Source organism: Fusarium venenatum (assembly GCF_020744135.1).
Source record: "Fusarium venenatum strain MPI-CAGE-CH-0201 chromosome Unknown EDB82scaffold_1, whole genome shotgun sequence".
Taxonomy (NCBI): Eukaryota; Fungi; Ascomycota; class Sordariomycetes; order Hypocreales; family Nectriaceae; genus Fusarium; species Fusarium venenatum.
In genome coordinates, this window is record NW_027072129.1 from 6,165,968 (window position 1) to 6,186,196 (window position 20,229).

The window sequence follows — 20,229 nt, forward strand, 5'->3', positions numbered from 1 at the left end:
GATGAAGTCAGTATGCATTTATCCATAATTGATCCAAAGCGGGGTTCTTGTGTCACTACAATCGCCATTTCCTTCAACACCAGCCCAACATGGACAGTGCTTACAAGCGAGAGCTCTCTGTAGCCATCGGAGCTTTGCAAAAGGCGGCTCAGGTGAGCCAGTCAATTGTCGCCAACAAGGATAAGGGCGCCATCGAGAAGGATGACTTGAGCCCTGTGACAGTCGCCGACTTTGCAGTCCAGGCTCTTCTTACAGCAACTATCAAGAATGCGTTTCCTGAGGATAGAGTGGTTGGAGAGGAGGATGCGTCGGACTTGAGACAGAACTCTGTGCTTATGGAGCGCGTGTGGGACCTGCTAATGCGTATTGCTGGAGATGAGGATACGCCTTCTTTGTGCCAGCTACCTCCAACACGAGAGCAGATGTGCGATCTTATCGATGAGTGCGGAGCTAGCAGCCCTGCTTCGACTGGACGCACCTGGGTGTTTGATCCCATCGACGGAACCAAGACATATCTCAAGGGTCAGCTTTATGCTATCAACATGGCTCTCCTGGTGGATGGAGAACAGGTCGTTGGGATTGTTGGCGCGCCGAATCTTTCAATTGATGCGAAAGCGCCTCTCAAAAATGAGGATATTGACCTCAAGGGCGAAGGATGCATTTTCTTCGCTGTCAAGGACCATGGTTCATACATTCGACCCCTTGGCTCCGATCAACCCAGGCGACTATCCCCTCATGCCGCCAACCAACAAGTCAGCTTTGTCACAAGCTCAACAGTTGATTCAGCACTTGACGGCGTCCACGAAGTCGTCGCATCACGTCTCAACGCTGAGTATCCAGGCAATGACCTCCTTCCATGGGTTCTCCGCTGGGCGGTCTTGGCTATGGGCCTCGGTAACACGACAGTCTGGGTATACAAACGCCGTGACCGCTACGCTAAAGCATGGGACCATGCAGGAGCTATGCTTCTGTTTGAAGAAGCTGGTGGAAAGATCACAGATGTGCATGGGAAGAGGATTGACTTGACAGCTGGGAGGAAGATTAGCGCAAACTTTGGCTTCGTGGCAGCGCCGCCAGACATTCATGAACGGGTATTGCAAACTGTGCATGACGTCCTGAAGGAGCAGGGCAAAGAGGAATTTTTGAGCTAGTGAGTGGTCATTTGGCCGAAACAAAAGGAGGATCGATGCTGTTGCCTTCGCTAGAGAAAAAGAGCAATGTTTTCTTGGCCAACTAGTTTCTTTAACAAAGACTGCGACGATTCTGCAGACCGTTTGTCACAACAATTTACAGATTATTGCCAATATTGAGATTTCGGTCCATTTGTAAGAAAACGGACATGAATACGTTTGGTTGTTTCTATCAAACACTGAAGGAAACCGGTAGAAATCCGTAAACGGCGCCGATGATTGTTTCAACACAACTTCAAACCTTCAAATGTATAAGAACAATACAATCTTGTCTCTTGATTCAGCAAAAGCATAGCTTCAATAAACAATCCTAGTGGCTTGTACGGTGCTTGCCGGTCGGTTATAAATTCAGCAACTGGGAATACCAATCTTAACTCGATGTTTCTCCATCCATGCAACAACTTGGAAGCAAATTCTATCTTGTTGGAAACTTTCCGAGTTCTAAAAACACGGGTGAAAAACTGTCACCTTCTATCAAATCATTCGTTCTGCACAGCACCGTCGTCGAAATGCATTACAACTCAAGTAATGCCGAACAGGTCCGTTTCGATCGCATTCTGGCTCGCGAAAAGCGTATGTCCTATTTTGCCTTTCCATAATTACCCTGACGCTAACTCTTTCGAAGTCATGCCTGCTCAAGTCGATATGGCTACCGTTCGGAACGCCCTTGAGGCACTTGGCCCCGTGATCCAAAAGGGGTCTCGGGGGCACGGAAAGGAGGACAAAAAGGTGCGATGCCAAGGTTGAGGATAAGAAGTGATCTGCTCTGATCTCAAGAGCCTTATTTTTGCACTTCGATTATTGGCAGTCGTTGGCTTTATTGGCTTGCACGGACTATGGTGTGGTGGTAGTCCAAAACCTCAAGTGCGAAATGGTTTCGTTCTACTCGACAAGGTCAAGGCTCGGGGAGGTAGGAGAAAGCAGAACGAAAGTCTACTTTGAGCGTCAATAAATCATCGTTTAGACAATAAATCGTGTAATTTTGTTCGTGAGAACTGAGTGTCCAATAATAATACATCTTTGTTCTCCTCGTACCTATTCCAAGAATCCTTCAAGTACGGAACAATCTTCAACTTACTCTTTTGTTATTGCTGATAAGAACAAAAAAAAAACAATCCCATTTTCCAAGAATGCATAGAAAGCTGTCTCTGTTTTGTAGAAACAGCTCCGTTGATGTTACATATTTGTTGACTACCTCTCGTCAGAGCATGGACTGTGATCCCGTACAAACTATGCAACGGCGAAATATACATCCTCAGTATTAACATTGCCAGCTTGGTATTTGTTATATTTTTATGCTGCCATGTATTTAAATTGCCTATAAAGCTAACCTAAGGAACGTTCTGGAACTCTAGCCGGGTTATGGAAGCCCGTGTCTGAACAACCGATAATCACTGTCACACACCTGGTCTATCGTTCATTCACTTGCGCTACGTTATAATAAATACTCTGTGAGCAAGATCAACAGACCCGCAAAGTCCATACGCCCATCTCAATGTGAATAAAGCGATACATATGCTTAATAGTGGAGCTATCTACTAAGGCCGTTTGTTTTCTTCCCCGTTCACCCTCCAGGCTTCTCCTTTTAAGATATTCCTGCAACAACCAGCCACTATATATGCTTCTGCTGCCATAATTAAACATCTGTTTACTTCTACCAGCCTGCCTCTCAACTTCATCCCACATTACCAGATGATGGCAGAAAAGACGCCCACCGATTCCCGTCTCGAAGGCCTCCCACCTGAACTTCTTTCGGAGGTAGGTAGGTGCATGCCACTTGAGGACCTCAAGAACATGGCTGTGACCTCAAAGAAAATGCGGCGTTACTTTTCCGAGTGGCTATTTCATAGCGTCGCTATCAAGGGCGATCGATGTGAAGTGGTCAAGAAAATGGAAACCCTGCTACCGCTTATCAACACCGAGATGGGACAGATGATGGTTTCAAACGTTAAGTGAGTAATTAAAGAGGCCTTTACAGCGATATAAAGTAGCTAACGGGGATATATAAAGGCATATAGAGCTTCGTATATTCGAAGATTATCTCATATGGAGACAGCAAGTTACGGAATTTCCAGTACTCTTGGCAACAATGTTACGAGAACTGAAGAACGTCTTTTCCATAAATCTGCAGATCTCAGACTCACTCTCCGAGAATGAGAATGAGAAATTGGACGATCTCTTTTCCCGGCTCCCTATCTACACTCGACTTTACAGCCTCGAATTCAGCACAAAGAAGAATATGAACCGGCTCATCAGCAAATTTGCGAGAAACAGCATGAAATCCTTGAAATTAAACGATTACCATAATGACGAACTACTAGAAATCGCACAGGTCGCATGCCCAGACCTTCGCCGACTTATTCTTAGTCGGAGACACGTGAATCCGCCCAAACACCCGCCTGTAGCCAAAGAGCGGGAAGCAGTAGGAAAACAGGTCGCTAAAGCATTCCCTGAGCTGGAGTGGTTTGTAATAGATCACTACGGGGTAGTTACTCCGGATAAGTGTGTCGATATCAAAGTCAGTCAGTCCTGCTATTATTGATGTTGAAACTGAAATCGTACTTTGCATCCTCAAACGAAACACGCTAACATGAAGATATAGGAGCATCTGAGACCCTTGGCCTACGCTATTAACGGCATGACGAAACTTCGGGGACTATCTATCAGACTATCAAGCCACCTGATGGGTACGATACTCCCCGAGATCTCGGTCAAGCACCTTCCCAGAGAATTCGCCGTCGTAATAGACGATTTTGGCTAGATTGCGCCAAGACTAAAACAGATTTGCTTCCCCGTGGATGAGTCTCTCGCAAGGAGGTCTCGAGAACTGTCGCTGGCACCTAGCCCCAATCCTGTATCGCGGCGTTCGAAACACTGAGTCCGAGAAGATGGTTTTCGAGTGTATTCCGGTTCTAAGCCGACACAATTTCCCTCATGGACTGATGCACTGAATGTGCGTTCTTGCTTGACAATGCCTAGATACCGAATCTCCTCATTGAGTTGATAAAATTGACTACATACTGCCAAGTATGCTTTAACCTACATATTCTTTTCGTGCCTCTTGAGTCCAAACACTTGTCAGACTTTTCCTCCTATATTAACGTTGTTGGCTTTAGACCGCCTCCGCTAAGAGGAGCTGCTTCATGAACAAGCGTACGAGTCCTGTGGACACCTCACGCTGAGCATGGCAACGGGAAAGTTTAGAGGCTGCCACAAACATGACCTTTATTCTTCTCTTGTCTTTGTCTCCCATGGGATCCGAGTCACTTATTGTTTCTGTATACAAAAAAAAAAGAAGCTGCCGAAACAATAAAAAGTGAGGTTCTGCCCGGGCTCGAACCGGGGACCTTCTCGGTGTTAACGAGATGTCATAACCAACTAGACCACAGTACCGTGTTATCTTGTATATGTGAGAGTGTCGTTATTCGTATTATGAAGATGGCAGGGACCTCGTTTTTTCTTCCTGTCGACATAAACCTGAAGGGATCGTCAGATCTGGCTTGGGTTCCTCCGATCGATTACTTGAAAGGCAAAAGACTTAGACTTGTAATATATTTAAAATGGCTTAAGAGACATCTATATAAAAGCTTCCCTTTTGGGGAAGATATATTGGCATTTTTCAGTGCTGAGTCTTTGGCTAGTAATCATTGCCGTATCTTCACTTTGATCACTAACCCCCATCCTGTCTTTCCTTCCCAGATGCCCATCTCGTTCTCTTTCCTGAAAGTAACCTCCTCAGCCTTGACAATCATAGTAACGGGATCTTCCTCCTGTACCTTGGGTTTTGGTGGTTCTGGGGTCTGCGGCTTGTTTTTCTTGAGAAAACCCCATCCTGAAGACTTCTTGGTCTGCTCGACATGCGCTTTGACGACCTGTCGATCAACTCTTTCGGGCGATATGTACTTTGCTAACCGGATAGCCATATCGTGATCTGACCACCAGAGGACGTTGTCTGAGGAAGAGTCTTGAGTGGTGTTGTCTTCCCATCTTCCCCAGTCATCAAAGGCTCTCTCCTTGCGTGGTTCGACCTCTCGCTTGGGCGGTCGTTTCTGATCGCCTACTAACTTGGGATCTTCTCTTACACGTACAACTGTTTGGGACTCATCTTCATCGCTGAAGAACCATTCTTCTCCGACAGCGTCCCCTGGAACCAAGATTGTTTCTGTCAACCTGGGAGGTGAATCTTTGGCTGCAATAGACGAGAGCATTTCTTCGACATGGGGAACGAGAAGGGTGAGTATCTCGCTGTCGCGTTGATCGCGCGCTGATGTGCGAGCTGCTTGAACAGAATGAATACGCAAGGGAAGATTTTGGAGATGGGAATGGAAGATGGTCGTTACTGATTGTCGTGGTTCAGATATGGGTGTTGATGTTGATGGACCTGATTCGGTATACGGGGGAGGAAGCTCCCCGTCGTCAAAGACATCTTTTTGGGACATGTTGATGGGATAGTGAATGAATGAGCCAAGTCTTTGAGATGAATGTAACTGAATGGATGCCCAACGCCCGAAGAACATATACGTGAACAAGAAGTAACGTCGTTCTAGTCCAGAGTCAGCCGATAATAAATGACTGTGAGTTATGGTTGGTTAGTAGTGAATTAGCCTTGCATCGATATCCTGAAGAGTAGCATCGATCTAATCAACCAGGCAATCGCCGAGAAAGAATAAAGCCAAATCACAGCCTTGGGCTGCACTTTGTCTCTCTTGGTGGGAACTTGGAGTGGCGCAGTAGTTATCAATCATGCCAAACTTTAGTATAGGGAGGCTTGGCAAAGAGTGTTTAGTTGTAGACATTCCAGCTGTCGAATCATATTTACAGCATGTGATCAATGGATTGGCCCCTGCATTCTTGCACTGCAGCTGGGCGTAAGACTTATCCCCGCAATATCATGATGCCAAGGGTCCGAGAAGACGGATTCGGATACCGGCAGGAGAAGAATGTCTCAGTCAAATGATATCATGAGGTTACTACTAAACTAATGACCGGAAATTAGACGGGATCCATCAACTTAGTGTCAAGTCTGTGCATGCGGCTGGCTTCAAGTCATGATCAAACTGAATAATGCAGGAACTGAATTCTAACCTTGATGATCAGCAATAAATTTCAAAAAGTAAATATGGTTTAGGAATGAATCAACACGACTTTGTGAGTTCAAGAATGCGCAGTTCTAACTCGGAGTATATCCTGATGCTACAGTGGGTGTCCGGGCGATTAGTGATGACCCCACTATAGATTCAGCTGAAGGACCCCTAAAACGCCCAACTTGAATGACACCAGCCCTCTAGACTCACCGAAGTCAAGTCGGGTATTTCGGCTTCATTAATGACAAGATATCAATCAACAATGCCTCTCTAGTGGCAATACCGCAATTTAATATGTCCTAATTGATGGTACCCAGCCTTATCAACAAGTCACGGGATACACATCCTGCATACCTCTTTAGGAAGAGAAGACTTCTGGAAACAAAAGACCCCCACAAGCGATCGCCCAGGACAGGGGTTGTTGCTGTGTTAGTTGTACTCCGCCGCCACCTTTTTGCATCTTGAAGCATTGCAAGCTCCAGCTTTGGCTTTGAATTGGCGCAAGGCACCTTGATAAAACAGATCATGCGATGATAAACCTTGTAAGGCAGCAATCCGTATATATGCATATTCAACGTTGTCTTGATCAAAGGTCTATATAAGTATGCCTTGCTCCCTTCCACAAGCCACATTCTCTATCATATCATACAAGTCACAGCATTCTCTAGCAACTAACTAATAGGTTCTAGGGATTACAACACATTCTTTTCAAACAACTTCTACTAATTCTTTCTGATACACAAACACCAAGTCTCGACGACTCCAAACCATCACAATGTCTTACAGAATCTCTGCCCCAGATGAGTACCTTGCCATTACTGGCATGGGAATCAAGACTGTCAAGATCACAAAGGCAACTTGGGTCTGGCCTCTCCAACGATGCACACGCTTCAGGTAAGTTCCATAATTACCCCGATCATCTATCCTGGCTAATTCCATGACAGTATCCGACCACACGACTATGCTATGGACTTGCAGGCCATGACAAAGGAGAAGCTGCAATTCTCTCTACCTGTCGTCTTCACTGTGGGTCCTGATATCAACCAGCGCGGGGCCAACCAGCGTGGTGGTCCCGATGATGAAGCAGATGATCTCGTTCGCGAAGATCGTGGAGATGCCCTGATGAAGTATGCTATGCTCCTGACCAACTCTGAGGAGAAGGAGCATTCCAGTCAGAGCCAGCATGTCGCCAACATTGTCAAGGGTATCATTGAGGGTGAAACCCGAGTGTTGGTCTCCAGCATGACCATGGAGGAGATCTTCACCGAGCGAGAGGTCTTCAAGAAGAGAATCTTCAGAAACATCCAGAACGAGCTGTCACAGTTTGGTCTTCTCATCTTCAACAGCAACGTAAGTGTTCCCAGTAACCTTGGTCAACGTAACCTAGCTAACATTTATACAGGTCAAAGAGTTGAAGGATGCCCCTGATTCAGTCTACTTTGCCTCCCTTTCCCGCAAAGCCCACGAGGGTGCTACCAACCAGGCTAGAATCGACGTAGCTGAGGCTCAGCTCCGCGGAAACGTTGGAGAAGCCCAGCGCAAGGGTGAACAGGAGCGTGAGATCGCAAAGATCAATGCCGAGACAGCCGTCCAGAAGACAGAGCGTGATATCGAAAAAGCTCAAGCTGAGAGCAAGCTAGACACTAAGCGAACAGGTCTCACACGAGATGTCGATTTGGCTCGCATTCAGGCACAGAGATCTCTCGAGTCCCAGGATGAGGATCTCAAGAAGGAGGTCGAGATCAAGCGCGCTGCCGCTGAGATGGAACGTCTTCGTGCCACAGACGTTGTCAGGGCTACTATTGAGAGGGAGAGTAAACAGCAAGCTGCCGATGCTTCCGCCTACGAAGTCGAGGCCGATGCTCGCGCTCACCAGGAGGCTAGTCAACGCCAGGCTGATGCTGCTGCCTACCAGACAAAGATTTCCGCCGAGGCTGATGCCACAGCGTCTTATGCCAAGGTGACCAAGAACACAGACGCTGCGGCCTACCAGACTCGCAACGATGCTGAGGCCTACAACTACGCTGCCCAGCAGCGAGCTGAAGCCCAGCTCATCGCCAAGCTTCGCGAAGCAGAGGGTATTTCTGCCATGGCTGACGCCTACAGCAAGCTATCCAATGCTTTTGGCGGCCCTGCTGGCCTCCTTCAGTACATGATGATCGAGAAGGGTACCTACGTCGAGCTCGCCAAGGCCAACGCCTCTGCCATCCGGGGTCTTGAGCCCAAGATCAGTGTGTGGAACACTGGTAGTGCCCAGGGTGGTCAGGGTGCTGACCCTACTGAGACGATGCGCAATGTCTACCAGATGCTACCTCCTCTGATGAGCACCATCAATGACCAGACTGGCATTACACTGCCTGAGTGGCAGTTTGGCAAGATGAGCGCGGGTGTCAACGCTGTTGGCCAGGAGGGTGCCAAAACCAATGGACACAAAGGCCATTAAATAAATGACTTGTTGTGTGATGTGGGAGAGTTAATGGTTGCGGGATTGATGAACGATCTTTATGGTTGATGCTTTTTTGATATCCGGCTTTTGCCATGCTCGTTTCTTTTCTTTTGTCTTAGACTGTTACTTGATACCAATTGCCTAGCTTAACTAAATTGACTCCTAATTAATTAATCCTGTTTTCACGGTGAATGTTGAGTATATGTCCTCACAGCATTTCTTGACCTTGAAGGACATCGCTACAGATGTACTATTTCAGGTTTATGATGAGACCAAGAGTATTTCGTTCTACCGTAGATTCTTCAACAAACCTAAGGTGGATGGACACTGATGGCGATGGTATAATGATGATAATCGAGACTGATATTGTGGTCAAGACTGGCTTGCGATAGAGGCTGATTACGTCTGAAAGTGACCCCCTTCATCTAGTCAGGGCTACATCCATACTTGCCTGACATGTCCAACTCACACTCAGCTCTATATGCCTACACGGTGCAGTGATAGCATTATGCCAGCCGGTTTCTTTAGAGCCGTAATCCATGAGTATATAGACCGTCAGTGGGTTCTTGTTAATAATTTGGTTCACTTCAAACTTTTAAAGGGCCTCTACGCAATCCAATCCTGCAGTCCTCAGCCTGTCAATCACGATAGCCAATCTCAACTGTTGCTAGAAGCACAAAACACCGTATATGGCTGCTCTCATTAGCGACACCTAAGCTATGACTTACCACGACGATGATGAGATGTCGATTAACTGCTGCTCGTTGTCGCACCTTCATTTACAACTGAAGGCCTAAATCGACGATAATGGCCTTCTGGCCTCACCACAATCCAAGTCTAAGGCCAAGCAGGCACTCAAGCAATACCGAGCAATCATCAAGGCGCAAACTCTTCATCACATGGTCAGCCTCCCAGATGACCAGAAGTCCTCAACATCCAGCCCGGCAATACATATACTATCATTATTATCATTACCGTCACCATTAAATCTAATACTGCTACCAAAGGGTTCTGAAACCGAGACGTCTTTGGTTTTTCGGAAATTCCAGCTTTGTAGAAAGATGGGAAAAACCCAAAGGTGCATTGCTACCTCTGCAAGCGTGACTCAAGATGCATTCGCCATATCATCTGCCAAACCATCGCTGATCCCTGGTGGATAACACTTGTACCTTGGGCTGCTGCCGGATCCTGAGAAGAAGACTCCATCGACCTCGATGGGGACGACCAAGTCGTTATCTCAGATGACGATGACCTCGAAGAAGTCGCTAGGCACTACCCCTGGGAGGAAGATGGAGCCGACTCCATCAAAGACGACGAAGACAATACGAGTCCGGTCATCATTGAGGACGGACCCGCTGGTCAAGGCACTGTCAACGACCCCAGGGCCAGCGTAGAATAGGAGCATCGGTGCGCCCATGTTGCTCTTGCCGAGACTGGTCTAGGTGATATTGATCTCACCCCAGAACAAGCTGCATGCCAGAGAGAAAATCTACGACGTCGGCAAAATGAATAAAAAAACTCCACGATCTTAACTTTCCAGAGCTGGTTGCAGCCCAGAACAAAGCGACAGGAAACAGGGCTCGGGCAGCCCAGCAATATCGCTGTAGCTTATGCAACTTCAACTTTTCTACCAACGCGGGCTTGCGTTACCACATGCAAACCAGGTCGCATATAAGGAGAACGTCGCAGCTGAAGCTGCCATAGTCCCCAGAATTCTTACTACTGTAGCTTGCCCTCAATGTCGCCATCGTTACAAGTGCAAAAGAGACTGACATCTGCTGGTCAGATGAGGACCTTGACATGTCTCGCAAACGACTTGCCGTTCTCCGCTATGCTTTCGCGTGCGTCCTCCTTGACCACATTGCTTGCGAAGGCGAACGGTGCACTCGCTCGGTCCTATACGCCAACGACAGATGCACTAAGCACTATCAACCATGCGACCACAGCCCGGGATGTATTATCTATGTCACCAGATACAAAACCTGGGATATTTTTCTCGTTATAAGGTTGCATTGAAGCGTTGTCATCGCGATTAACCCATGTCTTTTTGTTGTCGTAGGCCTGGTAGCTTCTTGTTAAAATAGACTAGATAGCAGATTGTAATTTTACAACATACCTGATGGATTAGGTTGATTACATGGATGCGCAATTTTGTCAAACATTTGAATTTCTTCTCATGGCATGGCATTCCGATTACACGACACACATATGGTTCTTTTTACCGGCAGTTCAGGATCAGCAGACCACAGCCAAAGGTAGCCTCATTAATTGGACAGGCATTGCTTGACTTATCAGTATGTGTAAGGGCCCTTGTCTCTATAGATATTAAGGCCATGATATGCATCTCTAACATCAGAGCAAATAGCATAATCTGAAAGAGCAGACCCTTAGATAGCGCATCATGCCATTATAGGCTATGCCGTAGGCTCTTGCATTTAGGTAAGATCAGTATTATAAATAGGTATTAGAGCAGGATAAGCTGGGTAAATTAACTGATATGAGGACTTAATATTCCAATAGTAATTTATTTAGTTATGCTAAAGGAGGAAGAAGAAGAAGGCTGCTTTGTAGGTATTGCCTTGATATTATATTAGAATGTGGTTTCTCTGTAAGCCGTAATCTCCATAATGAAACGTAATTTTATAGCCAACATGTTCATTTCAGCTAAGCTATACTCTGAAGAGGCTGAGATGTGACTTGAACTGGCCACTATCCATGCCAGGATTCTACGCAATAGAGAGTTATACCTGCACCTACCCAGTTGTCCAGTCGATTAGGGAAGAGAAGAGTGCCTTAGGAAAGAGAACTAAACGGGCATTTGGGGAGGGGAGATAGGATGGGAGTTAGCGATCAAATTGAAGATACGGCAGTGAATCACGACTGTTAGATAACAGAAACGTTGACCTCATTCAGGGTATAAAATAAATATCCTAAGCATTATGATCTAAACAGCATAAACCAGTTCACTTCTTTCGTCTCTTATGCTTCTGGTGGCTAATGTTTCTGATACTCTGAGGCATGATACACGAAAAGAGAGGATTTGCATATCAGGCCATGAACCGAGTTTAAGCTCAACATCAGTGACACTACATGACGTCTCTGGCCAAAACTATTACTATTCAGTGACACATGTACTCTCTCGGAGTTTTATCAATGCAGTGAATGTAATACAGGGAGTTTACCGGAAAGTAGTCTAACAAGACATGCATAGGTACTTGGGCATTCACCACCGCCAGCCAACTTGAATTCATTCAAACTCAGCAATCAAGTCATTTCCACTTTCACTATTCACTGCATCATTCTTGTATTCATAGAATACCTAGTCATAAGTTTGTTCGTAAATAGCTGGCAAGCTTGGTCTTACACCGTTGTCGTGACACTCAACCCGCTTAATCTCACTTTCACAGCGACATGTCACAACAATACTGTACTCCCATCTCACAGCATCACAACCACGCGTTCTCAATCCCTTAGTTTTCTCTCTGATTAATTAATGGTTGATGATCTGATTTACATTTTCTGTTCTCTAGTGCCTGACTCACTCGCCGTTTTTGACCCCACCGCCTCCAATACAAAAACGGCGACTCCATCACCACATTTCCCTCAACACACCACGCATTCTCTCTCTCTTTCTTTCCTATCCTAACCCCAGGAAACTTTCTTCTCATCATGCCTTATGACGTCCTGGTAACCGGTTCATCCGGTCATCTAGGCACAGCCTTGATGCTTTCTCTCCCCAGTCTTGGCTTCACACCTCTGGGAATTGACATCCTCCCCTCAGAGAACACTCACCATGTAGGATCCATCAACCATCGCTCTTTTGTCATAGACATCTTTGCAAACAATCCGATCCGTCACGTTCTTCACGCAGCGACGCTTCACAAACCACATGTTGAGAGCCACTCCAAGCAAGACTTTGTCGACACAAACATCACAGGCACCCTCATGCTTCTGGAAGCAGCAGCCAAGCTCGGTGCACAAATCGAGAGTTTCATCTTCTTCAGTACGACCAGCACTTTTGGTGCCGCGCTGAGCCCGACACCTGGTCAGCCCGCCGCGTGGATCGACGAGACGGTCGTTCCCATTCCAAAGAACATTTATGGCGCGACAAAAGTCGCAGCAGAGGATCTCTGCTATCTCATCCAGAAACAATCCGGGATGCCCGTTCTCGTACTCCGAACAAGCCGTTTCTTCCCCGAGCAGGACGACGATGAGGATCGTAGAGCAGTACTCTCAGACGACAACCTCAAAGTGCTCGAACTAGCCTATCGCCGATGCGACATGGAAGACATCGTCCGCGCAGCTGTCTGTGCCATGGCGAAGGCGCGCGACATCAAGTTCCGAAAATACATCATCAGCGCACCTCCTCCGTTTCCAAAGGACGCTCACACGCTTGCGGCTCTGGACAAGAATCCTAAGGAGGTTTTTGAGGCCGTTGCGCCTAATTGCACACGGGTGTTTGGAGAGAAAGGGTGGGAGCACTTGAAGAGGATCGATCGGGTATATGATTCGAGCAGAGCGGTCACTGAGTTGGGTTGGGAGCCTGTTTATACATTCAAGCATGTGATTGATCTGATTGCGCAGGGAAAGGAGTGGAAGAGCGAGTTGACAGGAAAGGTCGGGAAGAAGGGGTATCACGATGTCAGCCATGGTGTGTATACTGTCCGATGAATTGCGAGACGGTTGTGATTGAGATAGCGAGCACATAGCGACTTGCTTCATAACGTTTTTGAAACGGGGAAAAGATTCTCAAGATTAATAAAGAAGAATAAAATGTATCTAATCAGCAACCATTCGCCTTATATGCTATGTTTTGAACACAATTGATCGCAGTCCCAATTTATATTGTGACAGTTTCCCAAATATATGTATCATTCATTAGCCGAACTTGATCCCAGAGTTGGGATTCCATGTACCAGGAGCAGGAGGTTGGCCGGAACCACCAGACGACTGTCCAAACTTGATACCCATACCAGGATTCCACGCTGCTTGCTGTGGCTGTACTGGTTTGGGCTGCTGCACTGTCTCTCCCCAGGATTGGATGTTTGCCTGTGCTGGGCTTTGCACGGGTTGAGGGGGCTGCTGCGGTGGAGCATAAGAGTGCACAGGTTCTTGGTGCGAAGGCATTGGGCTCTGAGCATGAGCATGAGCATGAGCCTGTGCCTGAGCCTGAGCCTGTGCCTGAGCCTGCGCTTGCGCTTGTTGGTGAGATATGCTGAGATTCGATAGCGTGGGCATGTTGATTTCCCTACAATTCGTTAGTATTCTATCATTCTTCAAGCTCGTGAGAACATACTCTTCTAGTGCCCTCGCCTCCATGCGACGCTGAGCGACCCAATTGCGAATCACATCACGGAAGCCTTGACCAACAATCTTGTTCAGATCGTTGTAGAACTTTCGTCCGACCTCGAGGTTGTTGATGATTTCCTTGTACTTAAAATAGGCGTTATCCAACCTCTGTAGGGCAATCTCGCGTTCTCGGTTTCCACGCTCGCCCATCTGTCGCTTCTGGGCCTCGAACTCGCGATTGATTCGTTGGACATCCTGTAGAAGACGATCCTGGTCTTGCGCTTCCTTCTCGATAGCCTCCACCTCTGGTTCGTATAGTTTGTCCAGGCGCTTGTCGAAGAACTCCTCAAAGTGGGCTGGCACAAGTGCTGTATTTGGGTATGTCCGTTCCAATCGAGCAGCTTCCTTGAGAATATCGGGCTTGATATCGTCGCGACGAGCGTTATCTCGCAAAGCCTCAACCTTCTTGCGTCGGCGGCTTTCTAAACGTAGGACGTCATTGTATGCGCCTCGCAGTCTTCCTATAGCCGGCTTCAACGTCTCGGGGATGTCAACCCGTCGACTCGAAGGTACAGAGTCCATCAAATCTCGATCGGGTCCTGACAGAATAGCAAGTAGATCCTGGATAGCGATGAACTTCTCTCTTACTACGCCATCACTGCTGACACTGCTTTGGAAATAAGATTCGATTTCCGAAGCGTGTTGCCAGAGCTTCTGGCCTTGAGGATCTTGTCGGCTCTCTGGTCGTGCCCATCGATCCGTGCCGTATCGCATCCGTAATCTTTGATCTTCTTCTTCCTCGGAAGCCAAAGCTCTCTTACCCTCCTCAAAAATATCCATATCCCCTAATCGCAATTTGTCGATATCGGCAAAGCTCTTTTGTACTCTGTTGATGGCATCTGCTTGTCTGATCTCCTCGGCATGTTGAACCAAGCTGGGTGGTAGACCAAGAGGTTTCTCCAGAGCTTGTAGAGATCCGGGAAGTCCAAGCGACGCCAAAAGCTCATGGATCTTTTCCGTAAGTGATTCCAGCTCTTGAATAATATTCTGGCTGACCATACGGTCTCGTCGTTCCTCGTAAATCGAAGTCGCAACGTGTACGGAAAAGGGAACCAGACGAGAGAAAAGCGCTGGTCCAAACTCGGCTCGGTCGCCGAAGTAGTCGTAAGGGTTGCCGATTTGAGGAGGCACGCGAGCCACGGCCATGTTTGCACGATCGAGAATCTTGAGTTCCGACTTTGGGGGAACAGCGACTGTAGAGTGTTAGTTGACTGCCATACAAAGCAATGGGCGCGCATACTTAGGTAAATAACATCGTTATCCTTCTCCGCGCGCTTCAAGTCTTCCTCAACCTTTCGCTTCAACCCATTGAGATCGTCAACCACGACCTTGCCAAGATACCCGTTGCGGGCCTCCTTAAGACCCTCGATTGCACAGGAAACAGCATCTCTCAGTCGCGCAACTTCCTCTCCATATTTCCTTTTCTCGAGACAATCGCATGCAGCTCGGTACTGCGCGGCTGCAGCAAAATGGTGATGCTTGGCGCTCATGTGGTGAATCCATGCACTGCTGATAGCTTCACTCTTCATAGCAGCTTCGCCAGCGAAGTTGTACAGGTCGGATACTCGAGCGGCAAGCTTGGCGATTGATGCATCTTTGTAGCCATCCATAACGGCTTTTTGCCAGAAGCATTCTTGGCTTTGCGCGAGAAGAAGTTGGGATAGGGATTCGAGGGTGTCGTGGTCCATGTCTTCGGGGGGATCGGACATTCGTAATTCGGGGAGGATCTCTTTTTGCATGTGGGTGAGAACACCAGCGGCGAGGGAGAAGTAGTTGGCTGCGGACTTGAGGCCTTCGGTATTGCCTCGCGGTGTGTTGATTGCAAGTTGGGAGTAGAGGGAGGCAAGGTTGTAAAGAACGTTCATCAGCTCGTACTTGAGGTTATTTCGCACCATAGGTCGTTCGGTATTATATCCAAGGGCAGGATACCACGAGAACTCGGCTCCGATCTGCTCGTTGTCAGGTTGATAGTAGGTTACCATCGCGTAATACTCACATCTATGGGGAACTTTCCACCAACCCAAACAAGCTGACCCGCGTACGCTTGCAGCTTCTTAATTCCGCTAGGATGCGGCTCTCGGACGTTGACTGCATCACGACGAAGTGCATCAATGACCTCGAGGTCGTGCTTAAACATGTCCGGGTGCTGGTCATATTTGGTGTTGATATACTGCCTTATTGTCGAAGCGAGCGAGAGCTGGGTCGACTTGCGAAACGGGAGGTAGAGAATGTTTCTGGACACCACTGTTAGCAGCTAGAAACTTGAGACAGTAGTAGTTTCTGGAGCTACTTACGACGACATGGCTTCGTTTGTGAACCTCGGTCGCAGATTCTCAAGCCACTTTGTAAAGTAGGTTGTTTAAGCTTGGCTTCGCTGTTGCTAGAAATGACTTCATCAAAATTGTCGACCGCCACGTTGGAGGGGCAATGACGAGGGTGTGGCGCAGCGCAATTTATACTACCCTGCACCTCAACAGAAATATGATTCCAGATGAGTTAATTTGCGTTCACATGTAAGAATTTACTTTTTTTCTTAGTCAAGGCTATCATGTTCAAAAGTCAATTGTCGTCAATTTAATGCGAAATAATGTAATTTTGACTGCTAACAATGCGAACTTAAAAGCTATCAGACCATACAAGCTCGGTTTTCAGGTGGTATCTCGTAACTCATCAACTCTCATCTCCTAACGATACTTGACATCTCCAACCTCAGGTCGGTGAACTCCATCATCAACATAACCAGGGGGATGGGCCGCACCAGCACCAACGCCTCCAGAAGCTACCGGCGCAGAGGGGTCGACAGAAGGTCCACCAGTGGCATTTGTCGGTGATACTCCATCCTTACTGTGCTTAACCTTGAGCGAACCAACTTCAGCTCCCTTGAGAGTCTCGAGGAGGTTGCGTGCGCCAGCAGGCCACGTGCTGTTTGGACCCTGTCGAGGAACCTCTCCCCTGATGATCTGCTCAACGGAAACACGCTCGCCATAGAATGCGGCGTTAGCGTCCTTGCGTTCCACCACGACTGTACCATCAACTTGGATACCGGCGTAGAAGCCGCGTGACTTGACGTATGAAAAGACAGGCTTGAAACCGCTAGCACTCAGCGAGCGACGGTTCTTCTTCTTCTCGTCCGGCTTCAAGTTCTGGTTGTCCTCATTAGGGCGAGGAGGCTTAGGAGGAGCCTCTTCATCCTTGGCCTCCTTGGACTTCTTTCCATCCACACCCGCACCGATCTCAACAGCACCACCAGCTCCGTAAGGGCCAGCAACAACAGCAAGATCACTACCAAGAGCAACACGTGTCTTGGCGAAAGCGTTGAGCGCCTCTCTGCTATTGATGACGCAAACGCAGTCGTAAATGTCAAGACCGATCATGAAGCCAGCACCTACAGAGTGCACCTGGATACCTGAGGGAGGGCCCCATGATCCGTCAGGAAGACGCGAGATAAGGATGCCAGAACCGGTAGCACCAGAGAATGCGTATCCGGCACGGAGAGTAGTGAAGATGGCGAGACCCTGGGCTTTGGCGATGACCTTAGGAGGGATGTTAACAAGCACCCGCTTCTTAGGCTTCTCCTTAGTAGGATCGATAATCTCGTCGTTAGTCGCTTCTGCCTTGGGGTCTGTCGATGTGGGAACCTGGCTTGATTCAGGATCGGCATAGACACCGTTTTCTATAGATTGTAAGTAAGTGGCATTTGTGAATATTGGATGATGACTTACTGCAGAAGGACTTCAGAATAGAAGCTGCCTTGTCGCACTCCTTATCAATAGTCTCTGGGAGGAAACTCTGGCTACCGAACTTATGCGCCAAGCTGTTGATAGGCGCCGCGGCCTTGATACCAAGCTGGCTAAAGCGCTCACTCCAGCCAGGTTTCTTGTGTTCCTCAGGAGGCACGAATGTTGATGCGTTTCCTGTATCATTATTGTAGCCATGTCCAGAGCCAAAAGCATGTCCATGCGTCTGATCATTACCGTGGCCGAGGGGTTCACTGTGAACAGGAGCTGTGGTGGTTGGCTGGCTGGACTCGTTTGTAAGGTTTGTAGGGTTTGTAGGAGGAGGCGCGAAAGTAGGATGAGCAGGATCGTATTGTGGGATGGCGTAGCTCTGCTGTTCCTTCTGGGCATCGATGGGTTGTTGAGTCGCCTGTTGCTGTTGAGGTGCAATTACTGGGTTACCCTGGAGCGGGTTTGGGTGAGGGGCAGATTGCTGATGTTGGTCCTGCGCAGGAGGAGGACCAGGAGGAGGAGGTGGGAAGTACTGCTGTCCCAACCTTTGCTTCTCATCCGCGGCAGACTGTGATGGTTCGCCTCCAGGGGGAGGGGCATATTGAGGAGGCTGCTGTTGCTTCTCATCGCTGGGGAGCTCGGCTGTTCCTTGCTCGTACACAGGAGGGGCGGAATTATCGTGAGGGGGATTCTCCTGACCTGGCTGGGCGGTAGGCAATAAACCGCCTCCGTGCTGGTCACCAGCGGAATACATAGGAGCTTTCTCAGGATTAGACATCGAGGCTAAGATATGTAGTAATTGTTGTTGTAGTTGTAAGGTGAAAGTCGTAAACAGGTAAGTCGATGGCGGGGTAGCTTCGTATCAGGTATAAGATGTTAGGATTGAAAGGATAAAGCTGTAGGTTGGGGTGTCAAAATAGGATGGACCCTTTTAATAGAGTATTGATAGATACTAATAGAATATAGTGTCGAAAGAGGCCTCGTCACTTAGAGTGGCGTGAAACAATGCGAAACCGGTTCATGAATGCGATGTCCCAACGTGCGACATGTTCACTAACAGGGAATTGATGTCATCATGGTGGCTTGGCTGGAGACGATTGCGTGGCTGAAGCTCAGGGTCCTGCACAGCCTTGGCCTTGACCAATGGGAGATGTTCCATCGTAAAGGAAGAGAATAAAATGCTGGGGAGAGGATATAGCATGTGAATTTATGCGAATATTAACTGACATGGTGATGATGGAATTTATTTCAATAATATATTGGGTCGTTATCGTCTTTTACTTATGATATTGCCATCAACCGTACGCATCTCGGAGTCCGAATGCATCTGACCGGGGAATGTGACTGGAAGCTTACCCGAGCCCTTGTGATCGTAGCCTGTATTATCTTGTACCGAGGAAAACGTAGTCTTGTAAAAACACCAAAATCTATATCTCTGATACCCTTTCAAAGTCCGATCAGTAGCTTGGGAATACCACTGATCAAAATGACACAAACACAATCAACCGACAACCCGGAGACCCTTCATCTCCCCCGCATTCTTTGTCTACACGGCGGCGGCGTAAATGCAGAAGTCTTTGAACTACAATGCCGAGTTCTCATCAAGCATCTGAGATCTTCTCTGCGTTTTGTATTTATGCAAGCCCCATTTATCTCGGCTCCTCATCCAGACATTGTCAGCGTTTACGGTGAATACGAACCCTTTCGGCGTTGGCTCCGATGGCAACCCGACCATGAGGAGATTGAGCCCGAGGCCGCCGCCGAGTTGATCCGGGACCAGACCCGCCGAGCCATGGATACAGATCCCGGGACCGGAGAGTGGATCGGCATTCTGGGTTTCTCTCAGGGCGCAAAGATTGCTGCGAGTTTATTGTGGACGCAGCAAAAGATCACGGAGCAATTCGGACCAGATGAAGCCTTGACTCAATTCAAGTTTGGTGTTCTCATGGCTGGAAGAGCACCTCTCATCACACTGGACCACCGACTGCAACATCCACCACCAATTGTTGACGCGGCCATGCTGAGCTCAGAGTTCAAGGACTGGCCTGAGTCGAACAAGGGTGACCATATCTTGAGTATACCCACACTACATGTTCATGGACTTCGAGATGGTGGTATGGAGCAGCACAGGATCCTCTTGAACAACTACTGCGAGACTGGTACAACAACTTTGATTGAGTGGGATGGTGGGCATCGCATACCGATCAAGAGCCATGATGTAGGAGCCGTGGCACAAGAGATCTTGAGGCTGGCAAAGGATGCTGGAGTACAACTGCCCAACTAAGGAATCCATTCTTGTATCACTTTAATTTTTTAAACCGCGCGAAGTTTTGTTCAGACGCGATAGATGATTATATATGGTTAGTAGGTATCAGATCCTCTAAGCTTTAGAGTATAAACATAAACAGCCTAAGAGGGTAGTCTAAATAGCA

General features: G+C 47.9%; 8 protein-coding genes and 1 non-coding gene across 9 annotated transcripts; 5 read left to right on the forward strand and 4 right to left on the reverse strand.

Moving 5' to 3' along the window:
- Positions 1-89: 89 nt before the first annotated feature.
- EDB82DRAFT_551263 (uncharacterized protein) lies at positions 90-1,304 on the forward strand (the record flags this gene model as incomplete). The annotated part of the gene is made up of 1 exon (XM_025730092.2): positions 90-1,304. The coding sequence occupies one exon, from the start codon at positions 90-92 to the stop codon at positions 1,149-1,151; it is 1,062 nt and encodes a 353-aa protein (XP_025589251.2). The 3' UTR covers positions 1,152-1,304.
- A 1,975-nt stretch (positions 1,305-3,279) lies between these two features.
- On the forward strand, positions 3,280-4,124 carry EDB82DRAFT_551265 (uncharacterized protein; the record flags this gene model as incomplete). The annotated part of the gene is made up of 2 exons (XM_025730089.2): positions 3,280-3,708; positions 3,793-4,124. The coding sequence occupies 2 exons, from the start codon at positions 3,280-3,282 to the stop codon at positions 3,949-3,951; spliced, it is 588 nt and encodes a 195-aa protein (XP_025589248.1). The 3' UTR covers positions 3,952-4,124.
- Positions 4,125-4,509: 385 nt separating this feature from the next.
- On the reverse strand, positions 4,510-4,583 carry EDB82DRAFT_t54. The gene has a single exon. It is a non-coding gene; the product is annotated as a tRNA-Val (tRNA).
- Positions 4,584-4,727: 144 nt separating this feature from the next.
- Positions 4,728-6,012, reverse strand: EDB82DRAFT_487973 (uncharacterized protein). Its single transcript, XM_025730087.2, has one exon. The coding sequence runs from the start codon at positions 5,705-5,707 to the stop codon at positions 4,835-4,837; it is 873 nt and encodes a 290-aa protein (XP_025589247.2). The 5' UTR covers positions 5,708-6,012; the 3' UTR covers positions 4,728-4,834.
- A 901-nt stretch (positions 6,013-6,913) lies between these two features.
- EDB82DRAFT_487975 (uncharacterized protein) lies at positions 6,914-8,894 on the forward strand. The gene is made up of 3 exons (XM_025730086.2): positions 6,914-7,168; positions 7,219-7,624; positions 7,677-8,894. The coding sequence occupies exons 1-3, from the start codon at positions 7,050-7,052 to the stop codon at positions 8,715-8,717; spliced, it is 1,566 nt and encodes a 521-aa protein (XP_025589246.1). The 5' UTR covers positions 6,914-7,049; the 3' UTR covers positions 8,718-8,894.
- A 3,152-nt stretch (positions 8,895-12,046) lies between these two features.
- EDB82DRAFT_487978 (uncharacterized protein) lies at positions 12,047-13,490 on the forward strand. The gene has a single exon (XM_025730084.2). The coding sequence runs from the start codon at positions 12,390-12,392 to the stop codon at positions 13,389-13,391; it is 1,002 nt and encodes a 333-aa protein (XP_025589244.1). The 5' UTR covers positions 12,047-12,389; the 3' UTR covers positions 13,392-13,490.
- On the reverse strand, positions 13,491-16,445 carry EDB82DRAFT_487979 (BRO1-like domain-containing protein). Its single transcript, XM_025730083.2, has 5 exons — positions 16,364-16,445; positions 16,066-16,303; positions 15,310-16,018; positions 14,017-15,262; positions 13,491-13,968 (listed from the first exon to the last, which is right to left on the reverse strand). The coding sequence occupies exons 1-5, from the start codon at positions 16,369-16,371 to the stop codon at positions 13,599-13,601; spliced, it is 2,571 nt and encodes an 856-aa protein (XP_025589243.1). The 5' UTR covers positions 16,372-16,445; the 3' UTR covers positions 13,491-13,598.
- A 138-nt stretch (positions 16,446-16,583) lies between these two features.
- Positions 16,584-19,030, reverse strand: EDB82DRAFT_487980 (uncharacterized protein). Its single transcript, XM_025730082.2, has 2 exons — positions 17,792-19,030; positions 16,584-17,742 (listed from the first exon to the last, which is right to left on the reverse strand). The coding sequence occupies exons 1-2, from the start codon at positions 18,573-18,575 to the stop codon at positions 16,754-16,756; spliced, it is 1,773 nt and encodes a 590-aa protein (XP_025589242.2). The 5' UTR covers positions 18,576-19,030; the 3' UTR covers positions 16,584-16,753.
- Positions 19,031-19,283: 253 nt separating this feature from the next.
- On the forward strand, positions 19,284-20,081 carry EDB82DRAFT_520840 (serine hydrolase FSH; the record flags this gene model as incomplete). Its single annotated transcript, XM_025730081.1, has 1 exon — positions 19,284-20,081. The coding sequence occupies one exon, from the start codon at positions 19,284-19,286 to the stop codon at positions 20,079-20,081; it is 798 nt and encodes a 265-aa protein (XP_025589241.1).
- Positions 20,082-20,229: the final 148 nt, after the last annotated feature.

Coding starts and splice junctions, on each gene's coding strand:
- EDB82DRAFT_487979 (XM_025730083.2), bottom strand. Junction 15,263..15,309: donor TAACGATGTTATTTACCTAA/GTATGCGCGCCC, acceptor AACACTCTACAG/TCGCTGTTCCCCCAAAGTCG. Junction 13,969..14,016: donor GAGGCGAGGGCACTAGAAGA/GTATGTTCTCAC, acceptor AACGAATTGTAG/GGAAATCAACATGCCCACGC.
- EDB82DRAFT_487978 (XM_025730084.2), top strand. CDS start 12,390: ATGCCTTATGACGTCCTGGTAACCGGTTCATCCGGTCATCTAGGCACA.
- EDB82DRAFT_487980 (XM_025730082.2), bottom strand. CDS start 18,575: ATGTCTAATCCTGAGAAAGCTCCTATGTATTCCGCTGGTGACCAGCAC. Junction 17,743..17,791: donor TATTCTGAAGTCCTTCTGCA/GTAAGTCATCAT, acceptor TACAATCTATAG/AAAACGGTGTCTATGCCGAT.
- EDB82DRAFT_487973 (XM_025730087.2), bottom strand. CDS start 5,707: ATGTTCTTCGGGCGTTGGGCATCCATTCAGTTACATTCATCTCAAAGA.
- EDB82DRAFT_487975 (XM_025730086.2), top strand. CDS start 7,050: ATGTCTTACAGAATCTCTGCCCCAGATGAGTACCTTGCCATTACTGGC. Junction 7,169..7,218: donor CAACGATGCACACGCTTCAG/GTAAGTTCCATA, acceptor ATTCCATGACAG/TATCCGACCACACGACTATG. Junction 7,625..7,676: donor TTCTCATCTTCAACAGCAAC/GTAAGTGTTCCC, acceptor ACATTTATACAG/GTCAAAGAGTTGAAGGATGC.